At 48.2% G+C, this 23,644-nt stretch overlaps 10 protein-coding genes across 11 annotated transcripts; 7 read left to right on the top strand and 3 right to left on the bottom strand.

The window, feature by feature from the left end:
• Positions 1-77: 77 nt before the first annotated feature.
• On the top strand, positions 78-1,879 carry SPPG_00399 (uncharacterized protein). Its single transcript, XM_016748728.1, has 6 exons — positions 78-590; positions 661-760; positions 826-942; positions 1,008-1,166; positions 1,229-1,313; positions 1,386-1,879. Exons 1-6 carry the CDS (start codon positions 135-137, stop codon positions 1,759-1,761), a joined length of 1,293 nt encoding a protein of 430 aa, XP_016612725.1. The 5' UTR covers positions 78-134; the 3' UTR covers positions 1,762-1,879.
• Positions 1,849-2,846, bottom strand: SPPG_00398 (uncharacterized protein). The gene is made up of 4 exons (XM_016748727.1): positions 2,610-2,846; positions 2,436-2,541; positions 2,115-2,364; positions 1,849-2,031 (listed from the first exon to the last, which is right to left on the bottom strand). The coding sequence occupies exons 2-4, from the start codon at positions 2,539-2,541 to the stop codon at positions 1,935-1,937; spliced, it is 453 nt and encodes a 150-aa protein (XP_016612724.1). The 5' UTR covers positions 2,610-2,846; the 3' UTR covers positions 1,849-1,934.
• On the top strand, positions 2,838-4,642 carry SPPG_00397 (glucose-6-phosphate 1-epimerase). Its single transcript, XM_016748726.1, has 10 exons — positions 2,838-2,904; positions 2,987-3,107; positions 3,187-3,231; positions 3,307-3,381; positions 3,452-3,507; positions 3,579-3,629; positions 3,688-4,026; positions 4,094-4,152; positions 4,210-4,233; positions 4,300-4,642. The coding sequence occupies exons 1-10, from the start codon at positions 2,898-2,900 to the stop codon at positions 4,375-4,377; spliced, it is 855 nt and encodes a 284-aa protein (XP_016612723.1). The 5' UTR covers positions 2,838-2,897; the 3' UTR covers positions 4,378-4,642.
• Positions 4,147-8,618, bottom strand: SPPG_00396 (uncharacterized protein). Its single transcript, XM_016748725.1, has 15 exons — positions 8,292-8,618; positions 8,108-8,179; positions 7,857-8,009; positions 7,679-7,780; positions 7,457-7,601; positions 7,250-7,393; positions 7,025-7,182; positions 6,809-6,961; positions 6,619-6,751; positions 6,459-6,556; positions 6,288-6,398; positions 6,159-6,221; positions 5,908-6,070; positions 4,954-5,853; positions 4,147-4,889 (listed from the first exon to the last, which is right to left on the bottom strand). Exons 1-15 carry the CDS (start codon positions 8,397-8,399, stop codon positions 4,594-4,596), a joined length of 2,799 nt encoding a protein of 932 aa, XP_016612722.1. The 5' UTR covers positions 8,400-8,618; the 3' UTR covers positions 4,147-4,593.
• Positions 8,619-8,637: 19 nt separating this feature from the next.
• On the top strand, positions 8,638-11,749 carry SPPG_00395 (uncharacterized protein). Its single transcript, XM_016748724.1, has 12 exons — positions 8,638-8,986; positions 9,079-9,123; positions 9,187-9,208; positions 9,285-9,337; positions 9,403-9,481; positions 9,543-9,681; positions 9,744-9,987; positions 10,050-10,514; positions 10,585-10,632; positions 10,694-10,805; positions 10,873-11,085; positions 11,151-11,749. The coding sequence occupies exons 1-12, from the start codon at positions 8,949-8,951 to the stop codon at positions 11,682-11,684; spliced, it is 1,992 nt and encodes a 663-aa protein (XP_016612721.1). The 5' UTR covers positions 8,638-8,948; the 3' UTR covers positions 11,685-11,749.
• A 2,354-nt stretch (positions 11,750-14,103) lies between these two features.
• On the top strand, positions 14,104-15,059 carry SPPG_00394. Of its 2 annotated transcripts, none has more exons than XM_016748723.1 (3): positions 14,104-14,328; positions 14,498-14,857; positions 14,914-15,059. In XM_016748723.1, the coding sequence occupies exons 1-3, from the start codon at positions 14,119-14,121 to the stop codon at positions 14,974-14,976; spliced, it is 633 nt and encodes a 210-aa protein (XP_016612720.1). In that variant the 5' UTR covers positions 14,104-14,118; the 3' UTR covers positions 14,977-15,059. The 2 variants fall into 2 exon arrangements, with proteins under 2 accessions (XP_016612720.1, XP_016612719.1); XM_016748722.1 differs by having other exon boundaries at positions 14,426-14,857.
• Positions 15,060-15,456: 397 nt separating this feature from the next.
• Positions 15,457-19,085, top strand: SPPG_00393 (uncharacterized protein). The gene is made up of 8 exons (XM_016748721.1): positions 15,457-16,356; positions 16,420-16,516; positions 16,591-16,792; positions 16,850-17,369; positions 17,428-17,850; positions 17,917-18,160; positions 18,220-18,553; positions 18,625-19,085. The coding sequence occupies exons 1-8, from the start codon at positions 15,597-15,599 to the stop codon at positions 18,964-18,966; spliced, it is 2,922 nt and encodes a 973-aa protein (XP_016612718.1). The 5' UTR covers positions 15,457-15,596; the 3' UTR covers positions 18,967-19,085.
• A 37-nt stretch (positions 19,086-19,122) lies between these two features.
• SPPG_08838 (uncharacterized protein) lies at positions 19,123-20,605 on the top strand. Its single transcript, XM_016756978.1, has one exon. It carries the CDS (start codon positions 19,144-19,146, stop codon positions 20,275-20,277), a length of 1,134 nt encoding a protein of 377 aa, XP_016612717.1. The 5' UTR covers positions 19,123-19,143; the 3' UTR covers positions 20,278-20,605.
• A 234-nt stretch (positions 20,606-20,839) lies between these two features.
• On the top strand, positions 20,840-22,829 carry SPPG_00392 (uncharacterized protein). The gene is made up of 10 exons (XM_016748720.1): positions 20,840-21,051; positions 21,248-21,319; positions 21,416-21,455; positions 21,517-21,568; positions 21,628-21,682; positions 21,753-21,839; positions 21,902-21,991; positions 22,059-22,157; positions 22,227-22,384; positions 22,454-22,829. The coding sequence occupies exons 1-10, from the start codon at positions 20,983-20,985 to the stop codon at positions 22,596-22,598; spliced, it is 867 nt and encodes a 288-aa protein (XP_016612716.1). The 5' UTR covers positions 20,840-20,982; the 3' UTR covers positions 22,599-22,829.
• On the bottom strand, positions 22,688-23,562 carry SPPG_00391 (nucleoside-triphosphatase). The gene is made up of 3 exons (XM_016748719.1): positions 23,314-23,562; positions 23,105-23,250; positions 22,688-23,043 (listed from the first exon to the last, which is right to left on the bottom strand). Exons 1-3 carry the CDS (start codon positions 23,542-23,544, stop codon positions 22,857-22,859), a joined length of 564 nt encoding a protein of 187 aa, XP_016612715.1. The 5' UTR covers positions 23,545-23,562; the 3' UTR covers positions 22,688-22,856.
• Between the last annotated feature and the right edge of the window lie 82 nt (positions 23,563-23,644).

Here is a 23,644-nt window from a genome sequence, read left to right as displayed (position 1 = left end):
AAGATGCCCTAGTTAAGATCACGTGCTGAAGTTGCTACGCCTGTGCCATCCATTCCGTTGTCAAGCGAGGACCCTTAGTCATCTCGCCAACAAAGATCAGCAAGCTCATTGGAACACACAAATGTATAATAACCATGACTGGTCCCCCGCTATCTTCTTCTAAAAGGTTATGCCTTCATTGGCCACATTTGATGAAAGAGCTGCTGCCAGCCCTATGCCAAAGACCACAATACGGGTGGCGAACGACACGCACCTATAGCTCGCGCTCGGCCAAAGCAACTGTTTCCAAGCGCCGACCGTCCAAACCCACTGCTTCACCACCGCTCTTATCCGAAGACTTTTCACAACAAGAACAGCAATTTCGTACCGAATTCAACCATACTCAAAAGATTTACTGGTATCCGACACACCAGAGTCGTGCTCTTCGACAGCTTCAAAATGGAATACACCAGATAGACGTCGTAGTAGAGGTTCGAGATGCCCGAATACCGCTGACCAGCAAGAACCCAAAGTTTGATGAAATATTGGGCAGACGACCTAGACTGATCGTTTACAATAAGGCGGATTTGGCTAATCCTAATATGACAAAGGTAGTAGATCTGATAATGGCCGTCGAGTAGATCGTCGGGTCTGATGGGATAACTGAATGTGGCCTTATAGCCTATCGTAGACGCTTTTCGCCGACACGGCCGAGACCAAGTGGTATTTACGCAAGCGGACAAGGGGCTGCATGTCAAGCGGATTTTGGAGTGGGCATTAGGTGAGACGCAAAGAAGGAATCTATTTAATTGTAGTGAATGATTTCTTACGTTATGGTCGATCAAGAGAAATATAGGCAGAGTCCCGATCGATATCCGTTCCTATCAATGGTTGTTGTTGGCCTGCCCAATGTGGGCAAATCTTCCTTGATCAATGCACTCCGACGCGTGGGGGTAAAAAAAGGTCAGCAGTGGGCATCACTAAAATGGGCATATCATTAAGGGTGCTGATGGGTGATATAAATATAGGGAAAGTAAGCGCTGTTGGTCCACAGGCAGGTGTAACACAAACCATCCAGACGAGGGTCAAAATATACGACAACCCCCCAATCTACCTAGTCGACACTCCGGGGATATTTGATCCACACTTTACACATCCAATAGAAGGATTAAAGATAGCCTTGACCGGTATGCTGATGATTCTTACTACTTGTTCCATGCCCTTACCTACACTGTTTGCTTGTCCGAAGGTGCAACGAAAGATCGACTTACGGAGGAGGAGAACGTTGCGGACTATCTCCTGTTTCGGCTAAACAACTCTACACACAGAGAAAAGTGAGAATGCACCCGCATTCATTTGATGTATATGTTGTGTTAACCTGGTCCTTCTTGGACGCTGTTCACCAGATACCCGGCCATTCTTGGCCTTCCTGGTCCCTCTGATGATATTGCAAAGGTTCTCTCGCATATAGCGCGTCGAAACAAATTTAATCTTTCTGGTGCTTCGAATCGTGGAAGCCATCCCGATGCAGGTCATGTAGATTTACAAGGCTTTGCGCTGGCATTCGATGAAGAGGAATTAGCGGAATTTGGTCCCAAGAAGAATGGCACGGACCTGGACATCCAGCGGGCCGCAAAATATATGATAGGACTCTTTCGCGACGGAGCTTTTGGGCCTATGACCCTTGACGATTGTACACCCACAACACTAGATGACTGGTTAAAGGGTAGCTCTGCGGAGAGCGGCGTGGAGGCGCAATTGGAGGGTAGCGGGAGCCGATAGTGGAAGCGCATGTACTACTAATGTCGATGTGGTCAATTGATAATCATCCTCACCACGTATCGCATGCATACTATCACGCAGAGCAAGCACATTTAACATCTCAACATTTCAAGTTCTATTTACATTAGGATTGCGATAGATTATACGGGGTATATCGAAAGAGCCATTCTTCTTCAACCCAGACCTCCCCAGGGTCCACGAATGCGCCTGGCCAGTTGGATATCTTTCTGCATGACTGTAACACGCTTGGCGTGAATTGCGCACAAATTACTAGATGAACGCAATATTGGATCGATCAATCTGTATCAGTACAAGCCGGGCATTAAGTTCCAGGCAGCACCTGTTCAACTTACGCATCTTCAAATAAGTGAACCATGAAAGCCTCAGCGGCTTCCTGCAAAGCGAGAATAGCAGTAGCCTGCCAACGAGGTGGTTGACCTCCCGAATACTCCATGGTCGACAAGTCAGCAGAAACTTCTTTCACAAGACGAGCAAAGGGAAGCTTGCGAAGGAGCAACTCGGTAGATTTTTGATATTTCCTGATTTCACGAAGGGCAACGGTTCCCGGACGATAGCGATGGGGTCTGGGTGGAGGTGGCGGTGCTGTAAAGGGTGAAAAGAAGGTCCAGTGAGTTGAAAACTTCAAACGCTGGTAGCCGAGTGAATCAACTCACCCGTCCGTGAACTGGATTTTTTCGCCAATTTTCCCTTGGTCGCGGGAGTCCGTTTTACCGGAGCTTTGCTCCGAGTAGGAGTTTTGACGGGAGTCGTGCGAACCATCTAACATGTACTTTAGCAACTCTGGTCGACGGACGCTTGTCGATGTTAGATCAGATCTGACAACGCACCGTCGCGATCTACGCGTTTTGTCGCACACCAATGGGACCGTCTGTAGCCGCAAAGCGATAGACTTTTGGGCAAGACCGCAGATGGCAGACGTTACTGGACAACAGGGAGCTGTGATTTGACCCAGTTGGTGTGAGTGCGACAAGGAGTGAAATGTCCGTTCGCTGAACAGTAATTTGATCTGGATTTGGCAAACGCGTCCAACTGTTATATGATGACACATTGCACGGCGGGAGCATTTCCCCCATTTCTCCATCATAACCATCTTGTTCTTCTTGTGAAAGGTCATTATGCCAGGTACAGTGGATATACATGTAAAGACGCCCTCCATGCGTTCTTTGGCGCCTGGATGATAGCGTTCTCATTTTTACATGAATAGTCGACACCACGCATCCGGACAAAGTAGTTGTGAAGCACGGCGACAGTACTGCCGAAATCTATTACTATGGAGCAACTTTGACCAGCTGGAAGCCCAATGGATTGGAAAGAATCTTTGTGAGGTATCGACTCTGGACGAGACTTGCATCTGTGCTATGATGGTAGTTCGTAATTTCACTACTAACTGTACGGGATTGGTAGCAAGCAGGCCATTTTGAACGGAACAAAGGCAATTCGTGGTGGAATGTGCGTCTTGACGATGGCCTATCCTTCTGTATGACTGAGATGTGTGAAGAGTTGCTGACATGTCAAAATTCACAGTCCGCTAGTGTTCCCCCATTTTGGTACCATTCCTACATCGAAGCTTCCTCAGCATGGGTTCGCTCGTAATTCGCGGTATGTGCGCTCCTCTCTTCTCTTATCACGTCAATATTGGACTTTCTTTATTGAAATGACATTCACGTAGATGGGACTGGGTAGGAATCACCACTGATAATGCCTCAGAAACCACCGTGGAGCTGGGTAAGCAGGCCCTCACATGGGTCCGACTGGCTCCGACTGGGTCCGCTAATATTTTTCGACTTTCCTGATAGCTCTGAAACCGGACAATGTGCCTGCGAACCTGCGCGAATTGTGGCCTCATGGTAAGTTGGTCGGAGCACATTGCGCGTGATTTCGACTCCAACCTAATTTCTGGACTAGACTTTCGGCTTACGTACACCGTGACGCTCACCTCCAACACCCTGCGAACGGGCCTTGCCATCAAAAACCCTTCCAGCACCAGTTGGGATTTCACGACACTACTTCACACGTACTTCAAAGTGCAAGAAATTGCCACTGCAGCTGTCGTGGGATTGAATGGTTACCCGTACGTCGATAAGGTCGCCAATGGTGCTCAGGCGCAGGAAACGCGTGAACGCGTGACTATCGCTGGCGAAGTTGACAGAGTATATGAAGGAGTCAAGAATGATGCCATTACATTGCAAGGAACTGCCATTGGTGCAGGTATTGTTCTTCATAAAAGTAATTTTCCCGACGTGGGTAAGTGTCAGAATATGCTGAAGGCATCAATCGGGGAAAAAGATTTAACAGTTCTCGCCTCTACAAGTTGTTTGGAACCCGTGGGTCGACAAGGCAAAGAGTATGGCCGACTTTGGCGACGAGGAGGTAGGAACAGTACAATCCAACCAGGGAGAAATTCTTATACTAATGTTTTTGTCACAGTATCATAACATGATCTGTGTGGAGGTATATTGAAGAGCAGTAGTATCTTCTTCCTCTGATATAGCTGACCGTCGTACATTATTTTGGAAGGTCGGCTCCGTTGCGGCGATGATCAAGCTTGGGCCAGGTGATACCTGGGAAGGCTCTCAGACGCTGGTTGCCGTTTAAGGTCGCCCGGCGTCAGTCACTCGCGCCAAGAGATTGTTGTAGTCCTCCACATAGTAAATAGTCACGTTGCCCATCGTATGTAGAGACGTTGTTGTAGAAAGCTACGACTCACGTAGTGCATGTCATTGTTGGTTGTCCCATTTGACGTCTTCCTACACCGGTCACCATGGTTTTGGGTATCAGTTTGTAATCAATGTACAGCCGACTGCCACAAAATTAACTTCCGTTTGGCTCTAGGATATGCCATGGTGATGCATAATGAGAACCGGTTCGTCCATTTTGACCAAACCCATCCTCGTGTGTCGGAGGGTCATTCCACCAGATGTCCCCGGATGGTTCCGGAAACCGCCCACCATCCAGCAAAGATTGAGCGTGGAATGCGACAAGTTGCCGTCTGAAGGCATTACCGGCGCGTATGGCATGCTTCAGTATCCTGTGTTTATCATCCGTAGTTAGATGAGTTGTTTCCGCAGTAACATCAAGGGTTTTCAAGACCCGATTTTGATTGTAATCTGGTTCCAGAGTATCTTGATTATTCCGAGCAACTAATATAGCACTTGCGGGATAGCTCCATACCTCGTGGCAATCGCCATATCAACGAGTGTATCCTTCTTCTCACATCCACAAAAGAATCCCATCTACCCCATTTTTGCTGTACCTGCCCATCATATGCACCATCCGGTTCAGGGGAAGGAGTCTTTCTTTTTGGACCCTTCCTGGCTTGGTTAGCCACACCGGTTGGATGGGCGATCAGGCCTGTTGTGCCACCAGCTGCAGCCGGAGGTCTAATTTCATTGGTGCGATCAACTGGAGCAGCTCCTGCTTGCTTTCCCGCAAAGGCGTCGCCATCCGGTGGCATATGCGTATTGGGATCAGTATCCATGTCTTCACTCAAAGCTTGTTCCTCCTCATCTGAATCTTCAATAGCCTCGATATGTACTCCAACCAACCAATCCGATACTCTATTTGGTGTTTCTGTCTTCACTTGGTCTCGGGGGGATTCTTTTATATCCACAGGTGAGGCGTCTCGCAACGCAGAACGCTTCTGGATATACTCCTCCTGAGCTTTCTTCTTCATTGAGGTGACGTCCACTTTGCCCTCTTTGATTTCTTTCCAGCTTAATACTGGGGGCATCACTAGCACTGGTGCTGGGGAGGGCGACAACCTAGGAACTCGATGACGGTTGTATGGACGTATGGACGGGGATACAGACCTCCATTTTCGCTTGCGTCTTGACGTTGATACTTCACTTGAAGCGTCCGTCGCGGTATCTGAAATATTTACTTCCAACTGCGACGCCTCATCTTCTTCGTCGATGGAAATCTTCTTATCCATGCGATAGGGGTTCCCGAACATGTTTCTCTCCCGCTGTCTTGCAACATCGTCATCTTCGAAAGGGTCGCGTAGGCGTTGCTGTTTCGCCATACGGGGAGCATAGTTACCCATCTCAGAAATTGGCAACATGTGAAGGTGATCTGCAAGAGACATTCAGCTCTGGTCACACTACTATCAAAGTGAAGAAAACTCACCTTCATCCTCTTGCGAGGGTCGTTTCTGTTCTCTCTGACCTTGCACAGCATTCATAACAGAAGCCTTTATCTGTTGGAGTTTTGTAGCAAGTTGGTCCCGGGGAATGTCAACAATGTTGGGAATCTGGACGTTCTGAGACTCTGCATGTTGAGGATGGGATCGCTGATAGATCGTACGCGCAGGAATCGGTCAGTTTGAGTGGCGATACACTGGCCCTCGCGCAACCGACGGAGATTCGTGCTCTACTTACCAGTCGAGAAGCGGACCTGCGTTGCTGTACAATTTGTTGTACGGCTAGAGCTTCCGTTTTAGCCTTTGGATTTCGCAGTCAATGTTAAGGACGCACGTAATCCAAAACAAACCATGAAGTATTTGTTACCTTACGAACTGCTTCATGGGAAACGTGCTCAATGCCGACATGATAATCATGAACAACATCCTTTGGCCAGATATGCATCAAATTGATAGTTGCGAAAGCCTTTTTGAGAGGCTGTAGATAATGCATTAGCTCTCTTTCGTCACACCAGGAACGATCCTGCCTTCAACTGACCTCCCGGTAGTATATTGGAACAGAACGAATATAGTCTCCAATGTCACTGACAATGTCACTGATGATTCCACTGGGATTTTGTCGCCTCTTCAACATCACTGATAAGGATGACCGCGAGTGTCAATAATCGCATACTCTATCACCATATCTTCTTTCTTACAAAGTAGTCCGAATAGTTTTGGAAAATCGTATGGCATAATGTACAGGCTCACTGTTCTGCTGCTTCCACTGTACTTCAGCGTCCCAAATGGCTTGCCGAACCCAGGGGTGCTGTCACTATTTTGAACAAACAACTACTTGCTATCAGTGCCATGCCCACTGATTAGTCGGCTGCTAAGTTCCACGCCTACCGTCCAGCTGGGTTGCCCCGGCTGCTGCATCAATTCTCGCACAATAGCGCTCTTCTGATCAATACTAAATCGATCTACTGGAAACCCTTCGGGAATCGGATATACGTCGTCACGCTTTGTAAAGTATATTTTCGGTTGCGCAGACCGAGGTGGCTAAATCGAAAGAGGCTGTCCAACGATCTAATCCGTAGTTTAGGTGAAAGCCAAGCGACTTACGATATTGAAAAGTTTCGATGCGTCGTCGGCTCCGCTGCCAGGAATCCAATAGGACTCGGGGATTGGAAAGTGATGTGTAGACCCTTTGTTCGAGTACACAATCAACTTTTCCTCCGGTGGACCTGGCTGCTCAGGAGTTGATATCCACTTGCACGTGTCTGCAGCAAACCATGTTAGTGATAACAACTGGTAACGTCTATCGTTCGGGGAGAGCAGACCCCATACCAGGATGTTCGACCAGTCGCACGATAACTCCTTCAATGTTGCAAACAGGAGCGTATGGATGGACACCCGGATGCCCATTTGGGCGCATGCAGTTATCGATGCATTGGAGAAGGTACCTAACGTTAGGAATCTGCCACCATTGTCCTACATGGAGGTGAAGTATATATGTATAGATTTTATAGTGCTGATTGTAGCGCAGTAGCTTACCGCCCATATCATTGCTCAGCTTGTTTACTTGTTCCTTATTCGGGCCGACTTCATCGGTCAACCACAATGTGTATAAGCGTTGGTCCCATCTATATGGTTCAGCATACAATTTGCTTCCAGGTGTTCGAAGTCGCGGAATGTTCAGCTTTTCACAAACATCAAACAATTGGAATTTCAGCTTTCATGCAAGGTATCTTTACAAGCGCGGCAAGTGAACCTCACATCGTCCGATACGACCCAACTATCCTCGGACTGTTCCATGAAGCCCGAACCATCCGTGAACCAGAACATTGTGGTCGTCTCCAAGTCCGCAGGATATCGACCCTAAAAACATGGGGCAGGGATCCACCATGAGCGTCCATGTAACGATTCTAATTCGATTGTCCTCAGCACTACATACACGCCCAATGTTATCAAAGCTATTTCTCCTGCGGTAATTGTCCAAATAGTCAAAAGTTCCCGCAAAAGCTGCTCCGGCTGTAGACAAGTCGGTAGCTTTCAGAATTTTCAGCTCCTGCAACAACATCTGATCGTTATCGGTATCAAGAAGGGTCTAAGATGATCGTTTAGTATCATTTTGGATCATGATTTGCTCTGCAGTAACAGGACTATTGACGGACAGCCTCAGACGCTGGCAAGATGACAAGGTACCTTATAATAAGGCTCTTCATAGGCAACCAGCATGTATCTATTGTCTTTGCGGCTAGAAGACGCATGTTCCCACTAATAAAGGCAGCGGACGATGGAGGAGCGAGTAACAGATGAGCTTTTGGACAGTGCAGCAAAGCTTGGAGATCTTGAACGGCTGTCATCCGTTCAGAACCAAATTGCGGACCTTGAAAAAGTGTTCAATGGCGGCCTTTGCACTTTCCAGGAAAGTGAGATTTTCCGAAAATAACCGGTTCATTGACGCACTCGTATCGACAACGAATACGAAAATCATGGTGACGAGGAATCCAGACTCTCCCTCCACCAATTCAAACCTGGAGGCCGACCTCGTCTCGAGTTCTACGACAGCATCACTACCTGTCGCACAGTACAAATCGTAAAGAGTGCGCCGTGAATTCTCTCAACAAAAACGAGTAGATGTCGAGATTGAAAACCGTTATAAAAAAATAAACGCGGTAAAAGCAAGGCCAGTTGGAAAGCCCGATCAATTCCACCGCGCCGGTAATTAATGGGCTAAACGCCCCCCCAAATCCCATTGGAAATTCGTCACCAGCGCTTCGCTCAGCCCCCTTGCATCCGATAACAACTTTTTAGAAAGCATCTCATCTAGCAACGACTTGTCTTTTACCTCGCGCCTTCTCACACAGAACAAGAATTACACCGGGAAGTCACTTCCACCCTCTCCTGTGTAGACAAGCACACCTTTCGGACCTCTTGATCGACGGGGAGGACATATCGCTCCAGACTCTGGTACCAGTGCAAAAACGCGTACACCGTACTCCATCTCCGACAAAGGTTGTGTGCGTGAATACCCGTTGAAACCATGTCAAAGCAACTGGGAAAGAGCCTTCTTCGCTCAGCGTAAGTGAACAGATATGGTTTCGCAGTCGCTGGTACATTCGTAAGGACTCGTGTGGGTGACGTATCGTTGACGGGCTGGTATGACATTGTAGAAAAAACTATACCAAAGGGTATTCGGATATTCAGATCAAAGTCCGGTAAGACATCTCATAACAACGCCGTCTATGATGCGTTCTAACCAACCCATCCTTGTGTATCAGGCAAGCAACATCAAATGATCCGGTTAGTAAACTCACTCATGTCCCCTTCTCCTGCTAAAGTCCCATTGACTCTGACTTGAATTGCAATTGGATGCTAGTGGGGTCCTTCAGGGTCGTTGATGGCGGAGATATCTCAGGCCACGTTCAACCAGTACGTGCATCCATTTGCTATCATTCCATAATAAATGAGTATCCTTGACCCTCTTTTTACCCCAGTCGAGATTTTCTAGAAATTATGGAGATGATTGACAAACGACTTAATGACCACGGAAAGAACTGGAGACATGTATTCAAGGTACGCATTTGCTAAAGGTTACTGGAGGCGGATGATATATGTAACATTATTGCCGTAATAGGCTCTGACACTATTGGACTATCTGCTGCACACCGGTTCTGAGGCAGTCATTGCGTATGCTCGGGAAAATCTTTATGTTATAAAAACATTGAAAGAATTTCAGTACATCGACGACGACGGGAAAGACCAAGGAGCCAATGGTATGCGTCTCATAGGTCATTTTCCGAGTAAATGACTCATGTTTGGTTGCGCTTTTCGACAGTTCGACAAAAAAGTAAAGATATTACAGCCCTGTTAGCTGATGAGTCCCGTTTGCGAGAAGCACGCCAGACGAGAATGGATATGCGTGGCAGAATGACCGCAGGCGATGGGTTTGGCGCTCCGAGTGCAGGGATAAATCAGGGAGGTTCCTATTATAACGAGGACCGTGAATTGCAAAAAGCTCTTGAAGAGAGCAGACGTACAGCCCAACAAGATGAAAGTCGTCGAAAAGCGTTGGACAATGAGTATGGTGTCAAGTGCTCGCTTTGCAACGATTGTCTCGTCACGTTTTTAATCCTAAATATAGGGAGGAAGAACTGCAAAAAGCACTTGAACTGAGCGAAAAGGAAGCTATTGAGAGGCGAATGCGCGAACGGGATCAAGCAATGCAGAACCAGCCAACGGGAGACTCTGCGAAAAAGGACGACATCATCGACTTTTTCGGGGGTCTTGAAGACACTACTCCGACTAATCCTTATGCGCAGCAACAGCAAAGTGGCGGCTACGACCCATTTGCTGGATTTGGCGGTACCGATCCCTTCGCCCAGCAGCAACAGCAATTCCAACAACAATATCTTTTGCAGCAGCAGCAGCAATTGCAATTGCAGCAGCAGTTGGCCCAGCAGCAGCAACAGCAGCAGCTCGCGCAACAACAGTTTATGCAACAACAGTCTAATCCTTTTGGCAGCAATCCATTCGGAGGTGCTGCACCCAACTCAGCTCCGGTTCAGCAACAGCTTACCGGAGACAATAATGCCCTTGCTAGGGGAAGGTAATTACAATGACAAGGACAATAAAAATTGCTTCTACCGACTGCGGAAAGCTAAAGGGTTTTCTCGTAGCGGTCCCATCGACCCGTTTGCAAGTCTCGCAGCAAGTCGCTCAAACACGTAGGTGAAATGACGCTGTATTTGGTCAAACATTTATATTGAACGACACATTATCTACTAGCAATGCTCAAAACCAAGGGGCAAGTGCAGCAGGCGGCCAGTTTAGCCCATTTGGCGGCAACGCGACTAGCAGTGGTGATCCTTTTGCGGCAATGGGAGGATCCAATCTACAGGTGCGTATAGCGGCATAGCCCCTGTTTGCACGAGGCACGTCCTTCATTATTAAGTATTTCGCGTCAGGGCATCGCTGCGCATTCGACTGGAGGCGGATATGGAGGTCAGGGAGTCGGATCTCACTCTACGGGCGGTGGTTTTGGATCTGGAGTTTCTGCGCACAACACTGGTGGCGGTTTCGGAGGCATTGGGGTCGCGTCTCATTCGACCGGCGGCTTTGGTGGTGTAGCATCACACTCTACGGGCGGGTATGGAGGTATGGGGCAAGCGAGCAGTCAGGTGAGTTATATTTCAGTCGATCCCCCTGCAGCCACATGGCAAACAGCTAATACAGCCTTCTCCAGCCTATTTCACAACACAACACTGGTGGAGGCTTTGGAATGGCAAGTCAAAATACAGGCAGCGGTTTCGGCACACCAAACAAGTCAGCATCGGACCTTGTCAATCTGGATGCCAACAGCCTCGCCAGTGGAAGAGCATCAACCGGCGCATTTGGAGCACCTGCGGCGAAGAACCCATTCCAAACCGGAGGTCAACAAGGTAATAAGTATCAGTGGGAAACACCAAAGCCTACTCAACCGACGTTGGCCCAACTGGCGGGACAAAACGCGTTTGGTGGGTCTCCAGCTGGTAACGCATTTGGCAATCAACAAGCGGGTGGAGCGTATGGACAGAATGCGTTCCCCGGAAACATGGGTGCAAATCCCCTTGGTCAACAAGGAATGGCGGGGATGCAGCAGGGAGGGTTTAATCAACAACAACCATTTGGGGCGATGGGAACGGGGCAAGGGGGTTTCCAGCAGCAGCAGCCCGGATTCAATCAGTTTGGAGCGCAGCAGCAGGCAGGCGCCATGGGATCGGGTGGACCCTTCTTCTAACATCATGATTTATTACGTATGGTTTTATAAATTGAATTTTCGTGCTGTTATTCACATTCAACGCAAGCATATGCTCAGTCTTAAGGGAAAATCCAACTGGGAAACGGAAGGCGAGAGTGCCCCTGCTTAAATGCTATGACGCATCGCAGTCTCCGTCTATCCGTGACATGTGATTTTCGCCATGTGCCAGCTGGTCTTTTTGGCCAGTCGCTCTCCTGAACTCGTTCTACTGAGATCCGACTCCATTTTCCTCATGGTGAATGCCGTGTCTCATGCATCCCAAACAGGGCGCTAGGGGCACACGACGGGCGATCCACTCCTTTTTACTTTGAGCGAACCTTCCCACAGTTTGACGCCCGACGTCCCCGGGATACTTAAATTATATCAACGTTTCCAGTTCCAAATCATGTGTCTCGGCGTCAGGTTAATGTAACCGTACCCTTTGATTCCAACTTTCGACACGCGGCGTCCTGGGCCACTCAGCTGTATATAAACCTACCTTACTCTAACAGTTGCGTATTTCAATTCTATTTCAATTCCGAATCCAGTTGTTCCAGAGTTCTATTCCGAACCTCGACACAAGTGGTCCCCCGGCATCAAAAATCATGCGAACTGGTCCAGTTAGTGCACATTAGAGAAGATCACCACGTGACTACACGTGAACATGGCAGCTTTCAGACAGGATATCACGTGTTGTTCTTCACTAATGTGCACTAAAGTACTCCGCAAATCCAATCCTCATCGTTCCTTTAACGTACCTTTGAACTCCACACACAGAGCGGCGTCTGCCGAGTACTCAGGTCTATACAGACGTACGTTTCTATTCCAACACCGACACAAGTGTCCCCGGGCATCAAAAATTACGTGAACTTGTATTCCTCAAATTCCAATCCACGTTGTCCAGCGTTCTCATCATTCTTCCACGTACCTTTGTCCGGGGGTCTCAAACTTTACGTGCGCTCACTTTTCAATTCCAATTCCACAGTCTCCAGCGTTCTCATCATTCTTCAACGTACCTTGGTCTGGGGCTCTCAAACGCGCTTACGTTTCAATTACAAATCCAGTCTCCCGGCGTTCTCAGCGTTACGTTAACTACCTTTGTCCTGGGCCCATTTCAATTCCACATCCATAGGGGCCCAGCGTTCTCAGCGATACTTTACGTACCTTTGTGTTTCACATACAGCGTCCACCGGGTACTCAGTTCATATAGGCATACCTTTCTATTTCAAAGTCGGCACACAGTCTGCATTCCAGAGAAGTACGGACATCGCGGCGGATGTTCCTAGGATTCCACATGAGGGTCACCGGAAAGAGGGAGCACTTATCTTTATGTGAACTTTGCAGTATATCGACATGTCACACTGATGGCTGAAATCCAAACGTTGCGATCTATTCCGCAATCTCTTCCGGTCTTGAACTGAATGTGGACACCATCCAATCACTTGGTTCATCACCTGTGTAGACATCCCATTCGAGCCTTGTCTTGATTTTCCACGCCTTATCCAAATGTTTGGGAACTTCATTTGATCTTCATCGCTCACATTCCAGACGGAATCGAAGGGCCCGTGTTGCGTTCCAACTAGCCGCTGGAAGATTAACGGATGTGTATCGCCTATGCCTTGTAATCAAGCTTGCGGTACGCGGACCGTGTGGAAATGCGGCTCTGGTCAGATAGCTCTAGTATTTGAGGAAGCGAGAATTTGTTAGCAAATGACGTTTCGGTCCCATAGTACTGCAACGCTTCTGTATACCTCAAAGTGGCAGACGCTGGCTAGATCTGACATAGGTATGAAGCCTACATACATATCATTGATATGTAGGCGGCCATATGTCATCGCTCAGAACCGACGTGCGCAGTAACGCAGTAGTCTGATTGGCAAACGTTGAGGCTTCTGCAGCGGTGCTATGCGCCTAGCATTGAGAGGACATGAGAGAATTAGCAACGTTTACCCACGAAACTCCCATAGCACTTCAAGATTGTTGCATACCTGTCATTGAAATTCTTAGAGACGATGCTAGCACTGCGAACCGTGGCCGAACATTGCTTTGATCGTGCCTCAGGATAGAGCATACACGCGTAGACGACAACTGCAGTCCAGAACCAACGGGTGCCAGCACGCCGTAGTGGGAATGGGTCGATGGCAACTGCCGGAAGTTGCGTTTGGGGAAGAGTGGATAAGTAGGGGGAGGGCAGAAACCACCCTCCTTTTATAGACGAAATGGGGGCCACGCTGATTGCTGCGCATGTCTTCAGATGTTCCAGCCAGGGGGAGCGTATTATTGGTCGCCTGCCCGATGAACGTTCTCCTCGCCTCCTGGAGAACGCGGGGAAGTCCCCCTTGGAACAAAAGCAGATTATTTAAGCGGATGGCACGTGAGTCGTAAACGATGACTGAATGGACCACCGCACACAACAAAACCAACAGGCAAAAGGATGATCTCATGGCAACCTCTGCTCGGCACTTGTCGACGAGTCTCCCAATCACAATGTGTCCGTGTCGGTTCAGTTGACATCCGAAGGGATCGAATTCGTCGCATATCTCAAATGCTCACGACTCGTTGGGATCATCAAAAGTCACCATATGATGTTTTGCATGTTGCGCGGGGAGCTTCATTGAAAGACATTAAATCACAGTATTACAAGGTAAAATGCCAATTGGTATAGGAAGAAGTGAAGTCTATGCATCATCTCATGTTCGCGCATGCTTGTTTGCCATTTGCGTATTTTATTACGATGCAAGTCGAATCTGCAATTACAGTTTGGTTCAGTGGATTTACAGGACAAGCGGTAACCCTGCTTTTGTTTTCTGCAGCTTTCTATGGAATATCACCCGGACCGTACCATCTCCAAGCCTTTAGAAGAACGGACACAATGTAATCAGACCTACATTCTCGTGCAAAATGCATACGCCATATTGTCCGATCCTCGTAAACGTGCCGAATACGACTATATCCTCGCGACCCGTATTGCACCCGTCGTGTCCTACACCCGAGCGCCAACTACTGCTGCCGGTCAGCCGCAGGCTTTCTGGGGCGACGGACAGACTCCAACCAACATTGGCAAAATCATGACTCCGTGGGTCATCGGACTGGGAGCAGTATGGTTGGTTGGCACTGTGTTATCAATGTATGTGTCAGAGCAGCAAAGCCAATCTGAGGTAGAGGCGTGGCAGGTATGTTGATGTGTAGCACCCGCTTCCAGTTCACGGCGACTTAATTCCCACCCTAGGAGTATATAAAGGCAAGAGAGCAGGAGGGTTTAGCGGATGTGCTTGGCTATACTCGAAAGTGAAGTATGGTGCATGGTCCAAATGTACATAGAGCGATGGGGCTTTTGCCTGTTTCCGACAATAATAATGTTTTCTATAACCAACAGGTAGCCATGACTGAGATGGCCGCTTTATTGCTTCCACGGACAAGATATGACATCTCCAATGATAGTGCCAAGCCAAATAGCGAGACTCGCACGATAGGGTGGATGTAGTAAGTATTCCCACATTGTCCCGTTAGCAAAACCACGACGAAAGGCCTTGCAACTCTAGTAGTGGGGTGGACACACTTGCCAAAGAGTCAACCACAGACTGCCAACAGCACAAATATGAAACGAATCGCGTTGGCAGGCTGGAGCAGACTTCATCGTCATCGCCGAGTGGAATCTGACATGTGTTCCAACAGTTTTGAACACGCAAACTCGGGGAGGAGAAGAAAGAACGAGCTCTTTTATTGACCAAGAGGATGGTGGCGTAGTCACCATTTTGTTGCCATGAAACAACACGTCAGGCGTAAGCTCGACGATCGCCCTCGCCCTTCCTTCGTCAAACTTCTTTTGACCTTGCTATCACTCCCATTCACTGCCATCACTTGGACCTGCATACAGTAGCCGCTCACTTTCAACGAAGCCGTCGCTCCACCATGTTTCCTCGTGGGGTTGCGGTGGGGATGACGCGTCGACTTGTGCACATCATCTGCCTTGTAGTGCTTCTCTTTGCAAAAGACATTGTGATGGTCAAACACGGGGATTTCAAGACATGCCAGCAAAGTGGTTTCTGCGTGAGGCAGAGTGCTTTTGCGGATCTAGTTGATAAAGTTCCCAGTTTTGGGTCTCAGTATGAACTCCTCCCAGATTCCCTTAAAATAGACGAAGGGAAAGGTGTTGTCACGGCACACTTGCTGGACCAAAAACAAAAGACCCCTTTCATATTCGAATTGTTTTTGCTGGAGCACGACACTGCTCGAGTGCGAATCAAGGAAGCTCCTCCCATAAAGCCGCGCTATGAACTCCTTGGTGACCTCGCCCTTGCATCATCACTGCCTGCTTCGGTCCCTATTGCCAAAGTGAATCGTACTTCGACTGGAGAGGAAATAGCTGTTCATTTTGGGGTATCCGGGAAGAATCTGTTGGTCCTACATGCCAGACCATTTAGATTTGAATTGTCTGTGAACGGGGTGCCTGCAGTGTCGTTCAACGATAAGGGATACTTGTACTACGAACATTCCCGAAGCAAGGAGAGTACACCAGCATTGGAGAACCAGGCAGCTAGCGCTGCGGATGGGAATGTGCCAGTTGAAGAAGGAGCAAATAAAGATGATGAGATTACGAAATTGCAGGAGGCACTCAACAAAGATCTGTGGGAAGAGACTTTCAACGGAAAAACGGACTCCAAGCCGAATGGTTGGTAATGACGATGGCGGTGTATCTGTGACTATGTGTATAACATACTCATTTGACCCTTAGGTCCTGCATCCATCGGATTCGACGTGTCGTTCCCGGGATCCAGTAATGTTTATGGGCTTCCGCAACACGCCTCCACATTTTCTTTGAAGACAACGCGGTAAGAAGGATTCGGCAACATCTCGCATCAACCGATACATGGCTTACTTGCATATCCGCCGCATTTTTCTGCAGAGGGGAGAACAGGGAATACGATCAACCATATCGCCTGTACAACCTTGATGTCTTTGAGTACATCTTGGACAGTCCCATGGCGTTGTATGGATCTATCCCATTTATGATGTCCCACAAGAAAGGCGTTTCTTCTGGCGTCTTCTGGTTAAATTCCGCTGAAATGTGGATCGACGTCGAAAAGTCGAAGGGAACAGGCACTTTGGTGAGCTCTTGTAACTGGGAACCTACAGCTTTGTAACTTCTAACAGTTACATTAAAGTCAAAGCTCGCTAGTTATATTCCATTTGCAACGTCCAAAGAGACAAGTGCTACTACCACTTCCACACATTGGATGGCCGAGTCCGGGGTCTTGGACGTCTTTGTGTTCGTGGGATCGACACCAAATGATATCTTTGACTCCTTCACTGCCATTACTGGGCGCCCAGCGATGCCACAGCATTTTGCCACGGCTTATCACCAATGCCGATGGAACTACATGGATGAGCAGGATGTTGCAGATGTCAACGCAGGATTTGAAAAGCATGACATCCCGTATGATGTTCTGTGGTTGGATATCGAACACACCGATGGCAAAAAGTACTTCACGTGGGACAAAACAAAATTCCCGAATCCGGAAACCATGCAAAACAATCTAGCTGGCACAGGCCGGAAGATGGTCACCATCATCGACCCTCATATCAAGCGCGATGATGGCTACTACGTTACCAAAGAAGCCAGAGAAAAGGGCCTGTTCATCAAGGACAAGGATGGAAACGAATTCGACGGATGGTGCTGGCCAGGTTGGTTTTTCACTAAAGTAGATATCGTTTTACAGCCTGAGTGACATTTCCTTTTCAGGCAGTTCCAGTTGGATTGATTACACCGACCCAGCTGCCCGACAGTACTGGGCGGAAAAGTTTCAGTTTTCAGAGTACAAGGGCTCTACTCCCAGTCTCTACACCTGGAATGACATGAATGAACCCTCCGTCTTTACAGGTCCGGAAACTACCATGCCAAAGGACGCATTGCATCATGGGGGGATAGAACATCGTGATGTGCACAATGTTTACGGTACTCTGCTACATCGGTCAACATATGAGGGGCATTTACTGCGGTCGAAAAATGAAGATCGTCCTTTTGTTTTATCTCGGGCCTTCTTTGCCGGAACCCAGAGATATGGCGCAATCTGGACTGGTGACAATACAGCGGAGTGGGGCCATCTGGCTGCCTCTGTGCCGATGATACTTTCCATTGGTGTGGCGGGAGTAGTCTTTAGCGGAGGTATGGTGCGGTGATGCCACGGCGCTCTGCGATGACTATGAATACTGACTAGGACGGAAACTTTAGCTGATGTCGGTGGCTTCTTTGGAAACCCTGAACCTGACTTGCTTCTCCGCTGGTACCAGGTTGCAGCATTCCAACCTTTCTTCCGCGCGCATGCACACATTGATACGAAGCGCCGTGAGCCTTGGCTTTTCGGTGAGCCGTATACAAGTCTGATCCGTGAAGCCATCCGACAACGGTACAGGATTATGCCGTATTTGTACACGTTATTCTGGCAATCGACGCAGAACGGATCTCCGATTATGCGGTATGTGGCCTCCTCTAGGTTCGCTGTAACGGACGCTTTGCTGACAGGTGCTGTCTCAGGCCCATGGTATCTGAATTTCCTGAGGATGAAAATACTTTCGGAATGGGCGACCAGTTCATGCTGGGAAAAGGGCTTTTGATAAAACCCGTTGTGCAGAAAGACCAAAGTAGTGTCGACGTATATCTGCCAAAGCTCGCGGTTTGGTATGATTACACATCGTTGGGAAAAGTTGCCCCATCAGCCGCCGGAGTTCTGAATGTCAAGACACCACTGGAAAAAATTCCTGTGCTTTTGCGAGGAGGAACCATACTTCCCAGACGCGAGCGAATCCGGCGTGCGTCTAACCTCATGTTGCACGATCCCTACACGCTACTGGTTGCGCTTGACCACAAGGTACGCTGAGAACATCACTCGCTCACAATTCTTTAGGCCAAGTCTGACTTGACTTTCAATAAACCGTATAGGGCGAGGCAACTGGCACTATATATGCTGACGATGGACACAGTTTCCGTTTCAGAGAGGGCAAGTATGTATTGAGCGAGCTCTCGTACTCCAGCGGAACTTTATCAGCGCGTGGGGTTCGACTTGGCAATGATGCCAAACTGTCCGATGCCGATGTAGATGCACTCAGTGCGCGTGTGGAGAGATTGATTATTACTGGACTGTCAGCCTTACCCAAGAAAGTGGAATTGGATGGTAGACAGCTAGAGTTTACCGGGGAGAAGGTAGACGGAGATGTTTATAAGATAGTGGTAAAGGACCCGAAGGCTTGGGTGGGACGAGATTGGAAAATTCATGTGGAGTGAAAGGGCTTTACGCAGAAATTATGTAGGACTTTCAACTGTAGGTAGTGGAAACAGAACCACAGCTTGTGGAACGAGTGCAGGTTCATCACGTGCTACTTTGTTGCTATGGCAATCTTCACCCTCAGATCGCTTGCATGCTTGCTCCAGATTGAGTTTGGCTGTTCTTACAACGAGCAAATGGCGAGTTCACGAACGTCATTGTGGGGAAGAACTTTGGTGTGTCATCGCCATCTTGTGCGTCAACATCAGAGTTCTGCTTCAAGATGTGCGCTGCGAAGGTGGTCATCTTCACAAGCAACGGCATTGGCCGAGCCCTCTGATAATTCCACACAACAGCATCAGAGCAAGCAGTCTTCTCCCCTACCTCCCACCTCAACTATACCCAGCACGCCGCGCCAGTCCGACCTTGGGAATCGAAAAGTCTCCTCTATAGGCCCTTCTGTAAAAGCGAAGTCATCCTCCTTCCCTCTACCTGTTCTTTTTGATAAAAAAGCATCCTCTCTCGCGGCCGAAATCGCTGAATATCCCTGGCTTCTCAGCATTTCTCCTTCCAGACGTGCTCGTCCCACATTTTGGTCAGCTCTGAGAGACAAGCACTTTCTGACTGTTGGAACTGCCCGTGCGCGGAAACATCTTAATCATCCCACGTACGACTTCCCAGACCAATTTTGTGAAGATGTTTCCATCGTAACGGAGGAGCTTTTCAAGGCATTATCTGCTCCTGACCGAGCAGGCGACGAAGAGTCTTTGAGAACCGTGATGGTAAAGGCCGTAGCGGATCGATTCGCAGCAGGGTATAGGACATTATTAAGTCAAGGGAAGCGGGTGGAATTCTTGTTGAATGGGAAGCCAAAGATAACTGTAACTGGACTGCACTTTACATATGGACCATACCCAGCACCAACTTCCGGGTACGTCGCCCAACAGTGGTGGAGTTTGATCGAGCTGGTCATACCCGAGGAAGATTCAACGTTCAGTTCACATCCGCGACAGAAGGAAATTATGCAGCGAGCTATGGACGATGGAGTGTTCTTCAAGGTGGATGTCAGAGTAGATTTGGACGTGGAGTTTGTGGTGACAGATGTGAAGAGTGATATGCCATTAATTAGGGATAGGAGACGACGGGTCGAATTACAGTTCATCAGCCCGCATTTTACACCATGGGACGAAGTTTTCGAGTTGGATGCCGCAGGGGAATGGAAGCTGAGATGGCAATGGAGGATAAGTGATGTCGACTGGATTGTCGAGAGTATGATGCCAAAGGTGGAGCCAAAACATAAGATAGACTGGAGAGCTGAAAAGGATGCTTAGGGCTACCCGTAGGGCTTGGTGCTGAGGTGGCTCTACTTTTCGCCATCATGGCGGGTATAGATGTAGATAATTGTACGGCATATTTACGATATGAAAGATTTTCCAGTTCATTTTCAACCCCTAACGCTGGCCCAATCACGTCACTGTACCAAACATCGCCTCCTTGCCGAGAAGTGAGACGTACCTCCGGAGAATTTGGGGATGACCTATTCGGCAGGGAGATAGGCCCCTCTGGGTAGTCAACAGGATAATTTCCTAAAGGGGATAACGATGAAATCATTTGTTATTTGTTGTTATGTTTGTATTAAACCTTCCACGGTGTCTGCCCAACTTTGTTACGAACGCAATTTGTTATTCTCATTAATATCGAAACCATAGAGCCGGCCGTGCCCCGACACTGTTATCGACGAGTAACGTCATATGTTGTTATTGAGGGTCAAGGGTCACAAGGGGCTTCCACCACGTGCAAAACCGCGGGATGCTCTGCAGCTAGAGGGGGGTCACCCTCCCCTCGTTATCTGGTCTATAAAGGCCGCAAGCCTCCAACGACCCCCGCAGGTCCAAAAGTATTAAAAAAAGAAGCTGCTCAAAGACCGATCCCAGCCGTTTATAATTTGGCCCAAACTCCGCGCTTGCGTCTGCGCGTTCCGATATAACTACAACTCCTACGTGTTGGTACTCTCGAACACTTTTTTGTCTCTCGCCATGGACGTTGCCTCTGCAACCAATGTCCCAAATGCGCCTACGACATTGTCAAAGGAGGAGTCCGTCCTTGTAAGTAAAAACAGACTGGCGACTCTATACTAAAGGGGCGAATGCTGGAGACGGTGGAGTGCATGCGTTGCAAGCCACTATGTTCACCGCGTTGTCATCTGTCGCCAGATGTCGCGTCTCACTGCCGGTTTTCGTTTTTTTGTTACCTTGTTTGCTGACTGTTTGTGCTCATGCCTCCTTGCATGTCTCATTCTAGAGAGCAGAATTGCTATGGATGCTCGAAACTCAAGCCCCACCGCTGGTCGCAGAAGTTGGAACCATCATTAAGGTAATTGTCCTATTCATTGCTATCACTGCAACGGCGGAAAGATGGAAACATGGTCTCGTTTCGGCAATCTGACGTAGCCATTTTGTCTTTTCTTAGACCGGCTTGGCGTGCTGCACTCCCAGTTCCGCCGACGCAGGTACTATTTCATTATGCATCAATGTCCTTCATTTCCCTTCCCTAAGTCTCAGGTTAAATAGGACCAAATCAGCGGTCGACCGCCTCTGCAACGCTAGCAGTAACATCAGCAAAGTACGAGGAAAGCTACTCACTGGTTACATGTCTTCTGTGGCTAACATTGTATTTTGTAGTAGCGACTTGTTGAAGGGATTCGTTACAATAGATGGGACCGCCATCGTTAAAGGGGTGCGATATCCTCAGTGACGTAATCGATTTGTCATTTTGGTCCCAAAAGCTGACAGTTTTGTTTATATAGGAGCTCACGCTAAAACTGCCACATTACAATCGAGGGAATGTAATAAAATTAACGATAAATTCAGCCAACCCACCCGTCCTGCACCAGGTGCGTCGATGCTCGTCCAGCGCTATCCATAATGTATCGCCTAATGCATGGGCGTTTGGAAGGTCCAAACAGCCCGCAACTACCTACTGTTAGCTCTTGAGGCTTTCGAGTCACAACCAAATGCAGCGCATGATCGAGACAGCCTTATGCAGGTATGCTCGAGAATGGCGAGCATTATTCGTACTCTCCAGCTTATGCGTCTTTTCCATCATGTAATAGCTGTTGAACCGTGTGTCAGCCATTGTCAAGAAAGCCAAAGCTGCGCTCGTTCGAATCGATGAGTCAGATATCTTTCCAAATAAGGAGTGTGATATCAAGGTATACTATCGCCGTCGTTCCAACTTTATATTTTGTATCTTCTCCCAACTCTCCAGTATGACACCAAAGGTATTCGCACCAGATTTGCCGGATGATCTAGTTGTGGAGTTCCATGTTATCCAATCGAATCTCGTGGTGTCGGTATATGCCTTGAACTTCCATCAACCGGGCATTCCGTTGCAGTTTCAGAGCAAAATCCTGGGGAAGTTCAAAAACATCAAGCTTGAGTAGGTGTAACGGCGCCCCAATCTTCCTGTTGCCCTCTCGATTAATGACATTGTCCTGTTTGCTTCCAGCACATACAAAGGTCGACCGGTTGAAATTCTTGATGAATTGACCGTGGAATCTGCAAGTCCCCGTTTGGCTACATTAGTTCGTTCGATTGATACCCTTGACGGCCTTTGTGAGGAGATGCGGATCAAGTTGCAAATATTGCGATGAAGGGCAGAAACGTGTTATTTAGAGGTTGTCCTTGCTAGACATAGGCTACAATCCGTTCTAGTCGTTATGCAGGAAGAACGCCGCCAATGCTTAGGTATGAGTAGTGTTCAAAGCAGCGATGAATACAGTCTGAATACAGTCTGGCTCATTGCCACAGCCCGAGCATGAATTGGGTGCCAATCAGTAAATTCTGTCTATCTGCTACTGAACAATATATACAAGAAATGCTGCTATAAAAAATATTCTACAAGGACGCAATCAGGACTTTTCCATGAAGCGATCTACCCAGTCGCTGATCTGTTGAACATTTTCTTCCATATCATGGATGGATTCACTTCGCAACTCCCAAACAATTTCAGGCCTGTATGAGTCCCGAGCTTCTTCCAGTACGACTTGCATAATCTCGCATTCGACGTTTTCTTGGATTTTCTTTACGGAATAATTCCTAGAAAGCTCGCCTATTAGACCTGCCGTAGACTTTCTGTATGACCGTCGCCTGACGTTACCTTTGTTCTAGTCGGGGATAAAGAATTTGATTGTCCGTCCTGAGGACAACCACCAGATCGAACCAGCGCTCAGGAAAGAAGTCGCAACCATGATGATCTACTACTTTTCCACCTTCTAACATCATCGGTTCTAGTTCATCGACAACCTGGCTTCATTCATAAGCTTCTATTGGCAAGCCGCGATAGCTCACTGCAAAATGCACACAAACCTTATCTTCATCCAACAGCCATGACTGGAACTCTCCATCCCAACCCTGGTGTAAGCCTCGTTCCTTCACTAAACTGCCGACCTCAACATGTTCCAAGCCAGTTGCTATTGCTATTAGTTCCGACGTGGTTGTTTTTCCGGTACCGGGCGTCCCTGTCACAAGTATGTTGGGACGTTGACGCTTTGGGATATTGGGAGGAGTATCTGGGGTTTCAGAGTCAGATAGGTCCATGATGCTTGCTAGTCAACTGGTCAAACCTGCAACCGATGCGAACTGAAATTCAGACTCCGCTGTTGCCATGGGCGACCAGGACAGCGCGCCGGCTGCGCCT

This window comes from Spizellomyces punctatus, assembly GCF_000182565.1.
Source record: "Spizellomyces punctatus DAOM BR117 chromosome Unknown supercont1.1, whole genome shotgun sequence".
Lineage (NCBI taxonomy): Eukaryota > Fungi > Chytridiomycota > Chytridiomycetes > Spizellomycetales > Spizellomycetaceae > Spizellomyces > Spizellomyces punctatus.
This window is presented reverse-complemented; position numbering and strand designations above follow the sequence as displayed.

Coding starts and splice junctions, on each gene's coding strand:
- SPPG_00399 (XM_016748728.1), top strand. CDS start 135: ATGACTGGTCCCCCGCTATCTTCTTCTAAAAGGTTATGCCTTCATTGG. Junction 761..825: donor GATTTTGGAGTGGGCATTAG/GTGAGACGCAAA, acceptor TGGTCGATCAAG/AGAAATATAGGCAGAGTCCC. Junction 1,167..1,228: donor ATTAAAGATAGCCTTGACCG/GTATGCTGATGA, acceptor GCTTGTCCGAAG/GTGCAACGAAAGATCGACTT.
- SPPG_00398 (XM_016748727.1), bottom strand. CDS start 2,541: ATGGTTCGCACGACTCCCGTCAAAACTCCTACTCGGAGCAAAGCTCCG. Junction 2,365..2,435: donor AAAATCCAGTTCACGGACGG/GTGAGTTGATTC, acceptor CACCCTTTACAG/CACCGCCACCTCCACCCAGA. Junction 2,032..2,114: donor GTTCACTTATTTGAAGATGC/GTAAGTTGAACA, acceptor GCGTTCATCTAG/TAATTTGTGCGCAATTCACG.
- SPPG_00397 (XM_016748726.1), top strand. Junction 3,382..3,451: donor GGGTTCGCTCGTAATTCGCG/GTATGTGCGCTC, acceptor ACATTCACGTAG/ATGGGACTGGGTAGGAATCA. Junction 4,153..4,209: donor CCGACTTTGGCGACGAGGAG/GTAGGAACAGTA, acceptor TTTTTGTCACAG/TATCATAACATGATCTGTGT.
- SPPG_00396 (XM_016748725.1), bottom strand. CDS start 8,399: ATGATTTTCGTATTCGTTGTCGATACGAGTGCGTCAATGAACCGGTTA. Junction 6,752..6,808: donor CGGGGCAACCCAGCTGGACG/GTAGGCGTGGAA, acceptor GATAGCAAGTAG/TTGTTTGTTCAAAATAGTGA. Junction 5,854..5,907: donor ACCCTCGCAAGAGGATGAAG/GTGAGTTTTCTT, acceptor TGTCTCTTGCAG/ATCACCTTCACATGTTGCCA.
- SPPG_00395 (XM_016748724.1), top strand. CDS start 8,949: ATGTCAAAGCAACTGGGAAAGAGCCTTCTTCGCTCAGC. Junction 8,987..9,078: donor AAGAGCCTTCTTCGCTCAGC/GTAAGTGAACAG, acceptor ATGACATTGTAG/AAAAAACTATACCAAAGGGT. Junction 9,209..9,284: donor AAGCAACATCAAATGATCCG/GTTAGTAAACTC, acceptor ATTGGATGCTAG/TGGGGTCCTTCAGGGTCGTT.
- SPPG_00394 (XM_016748723.1), top strand. CDS start 14,119: ATGATCTCATGGCAACCTCTGCTCGGCACTTGTCGACGAGTCTCCCAA. Junction 14,329..14,497: donor TTAAATCACAGTATTACAAG/GTAAAATGCCAA, acceptor TGTTTTCTGCAG/CTTTCTATGGAATATCACCC. Junction 14,858..14,913: donor CTGAGGTAGAGGCGTGGCAG/GTATGTTGATGT, acceptor TTCCCACCCTAG/GAGTATATAAAGGCAAGAGA.
- SPPG_00393 (XM_016748721.1), top strand. CDS start 15,597: ATGTTTCCTCGTGGGGTTGCGGTGGGGATGACGCGTCGACTTGTGCAC. Junction 16,517..16,590: donor TTTTCTTTGAAGACAACGCG/GTAAGAAGGATT, acceptor ATTTTTCTGCAG/AGGGGAGAACAGGGAATACG. Junction 17,851..17,916: donor GGGAGTAGTCTTTAGCGGAG/GTATGGTGCGGT, acceptor CGGAAACTTTAG/CTGATGTCGGTGGCTTCTTT.
- SPPG_08838 (XM_016756978.1), top strand. CDS start 19,144: ATGGCGAGTTCACGAACGTCATTGTGGGGAAGAACTTTGGTGTGTCAT.
- SPPG_00392 (XM_016748720.1), top strand. CDS start 20,983: ATGGACGTTGCCTCTGCAACCAATGTCCCAAATGCGCCTACGACATTG. Junction 21,840..21,901: donor ACCCACCCGTCCTGCACCAG/GTGCGTCGATGC, acceptor GGCGTTTGGAAG/GTCCAAACAGCCCGCAACTA. Junction 22,158..22,226: donor ATAAGGAGTGTGATATCAAG/GTATACTATCGC, acceptor ATGACACCAAAG/GTATTCGCACCAGATTTGCC.
- SPPG_00391 (XM_016748719.1), bottom strand. CDS start 23,544: ATGGACCTATCTGACTCTGAAACCCCAGATACTCCTCCCAATATCCCA. Junction 23,251..23,313: donor GGCTGTTGGATGAAGATAAG/GTTTGTGTGCAT, acceptor GAATGAAGCCAG/GTTGTCGATGAACTAGAACC. Junction 23,044..23,104: donor TATCCCCGACTAGAACAAAG/GTAACGTCAGGC, acceptor CGAGCTTTCTAG/GAATTATTCCGTAAAGAAAA.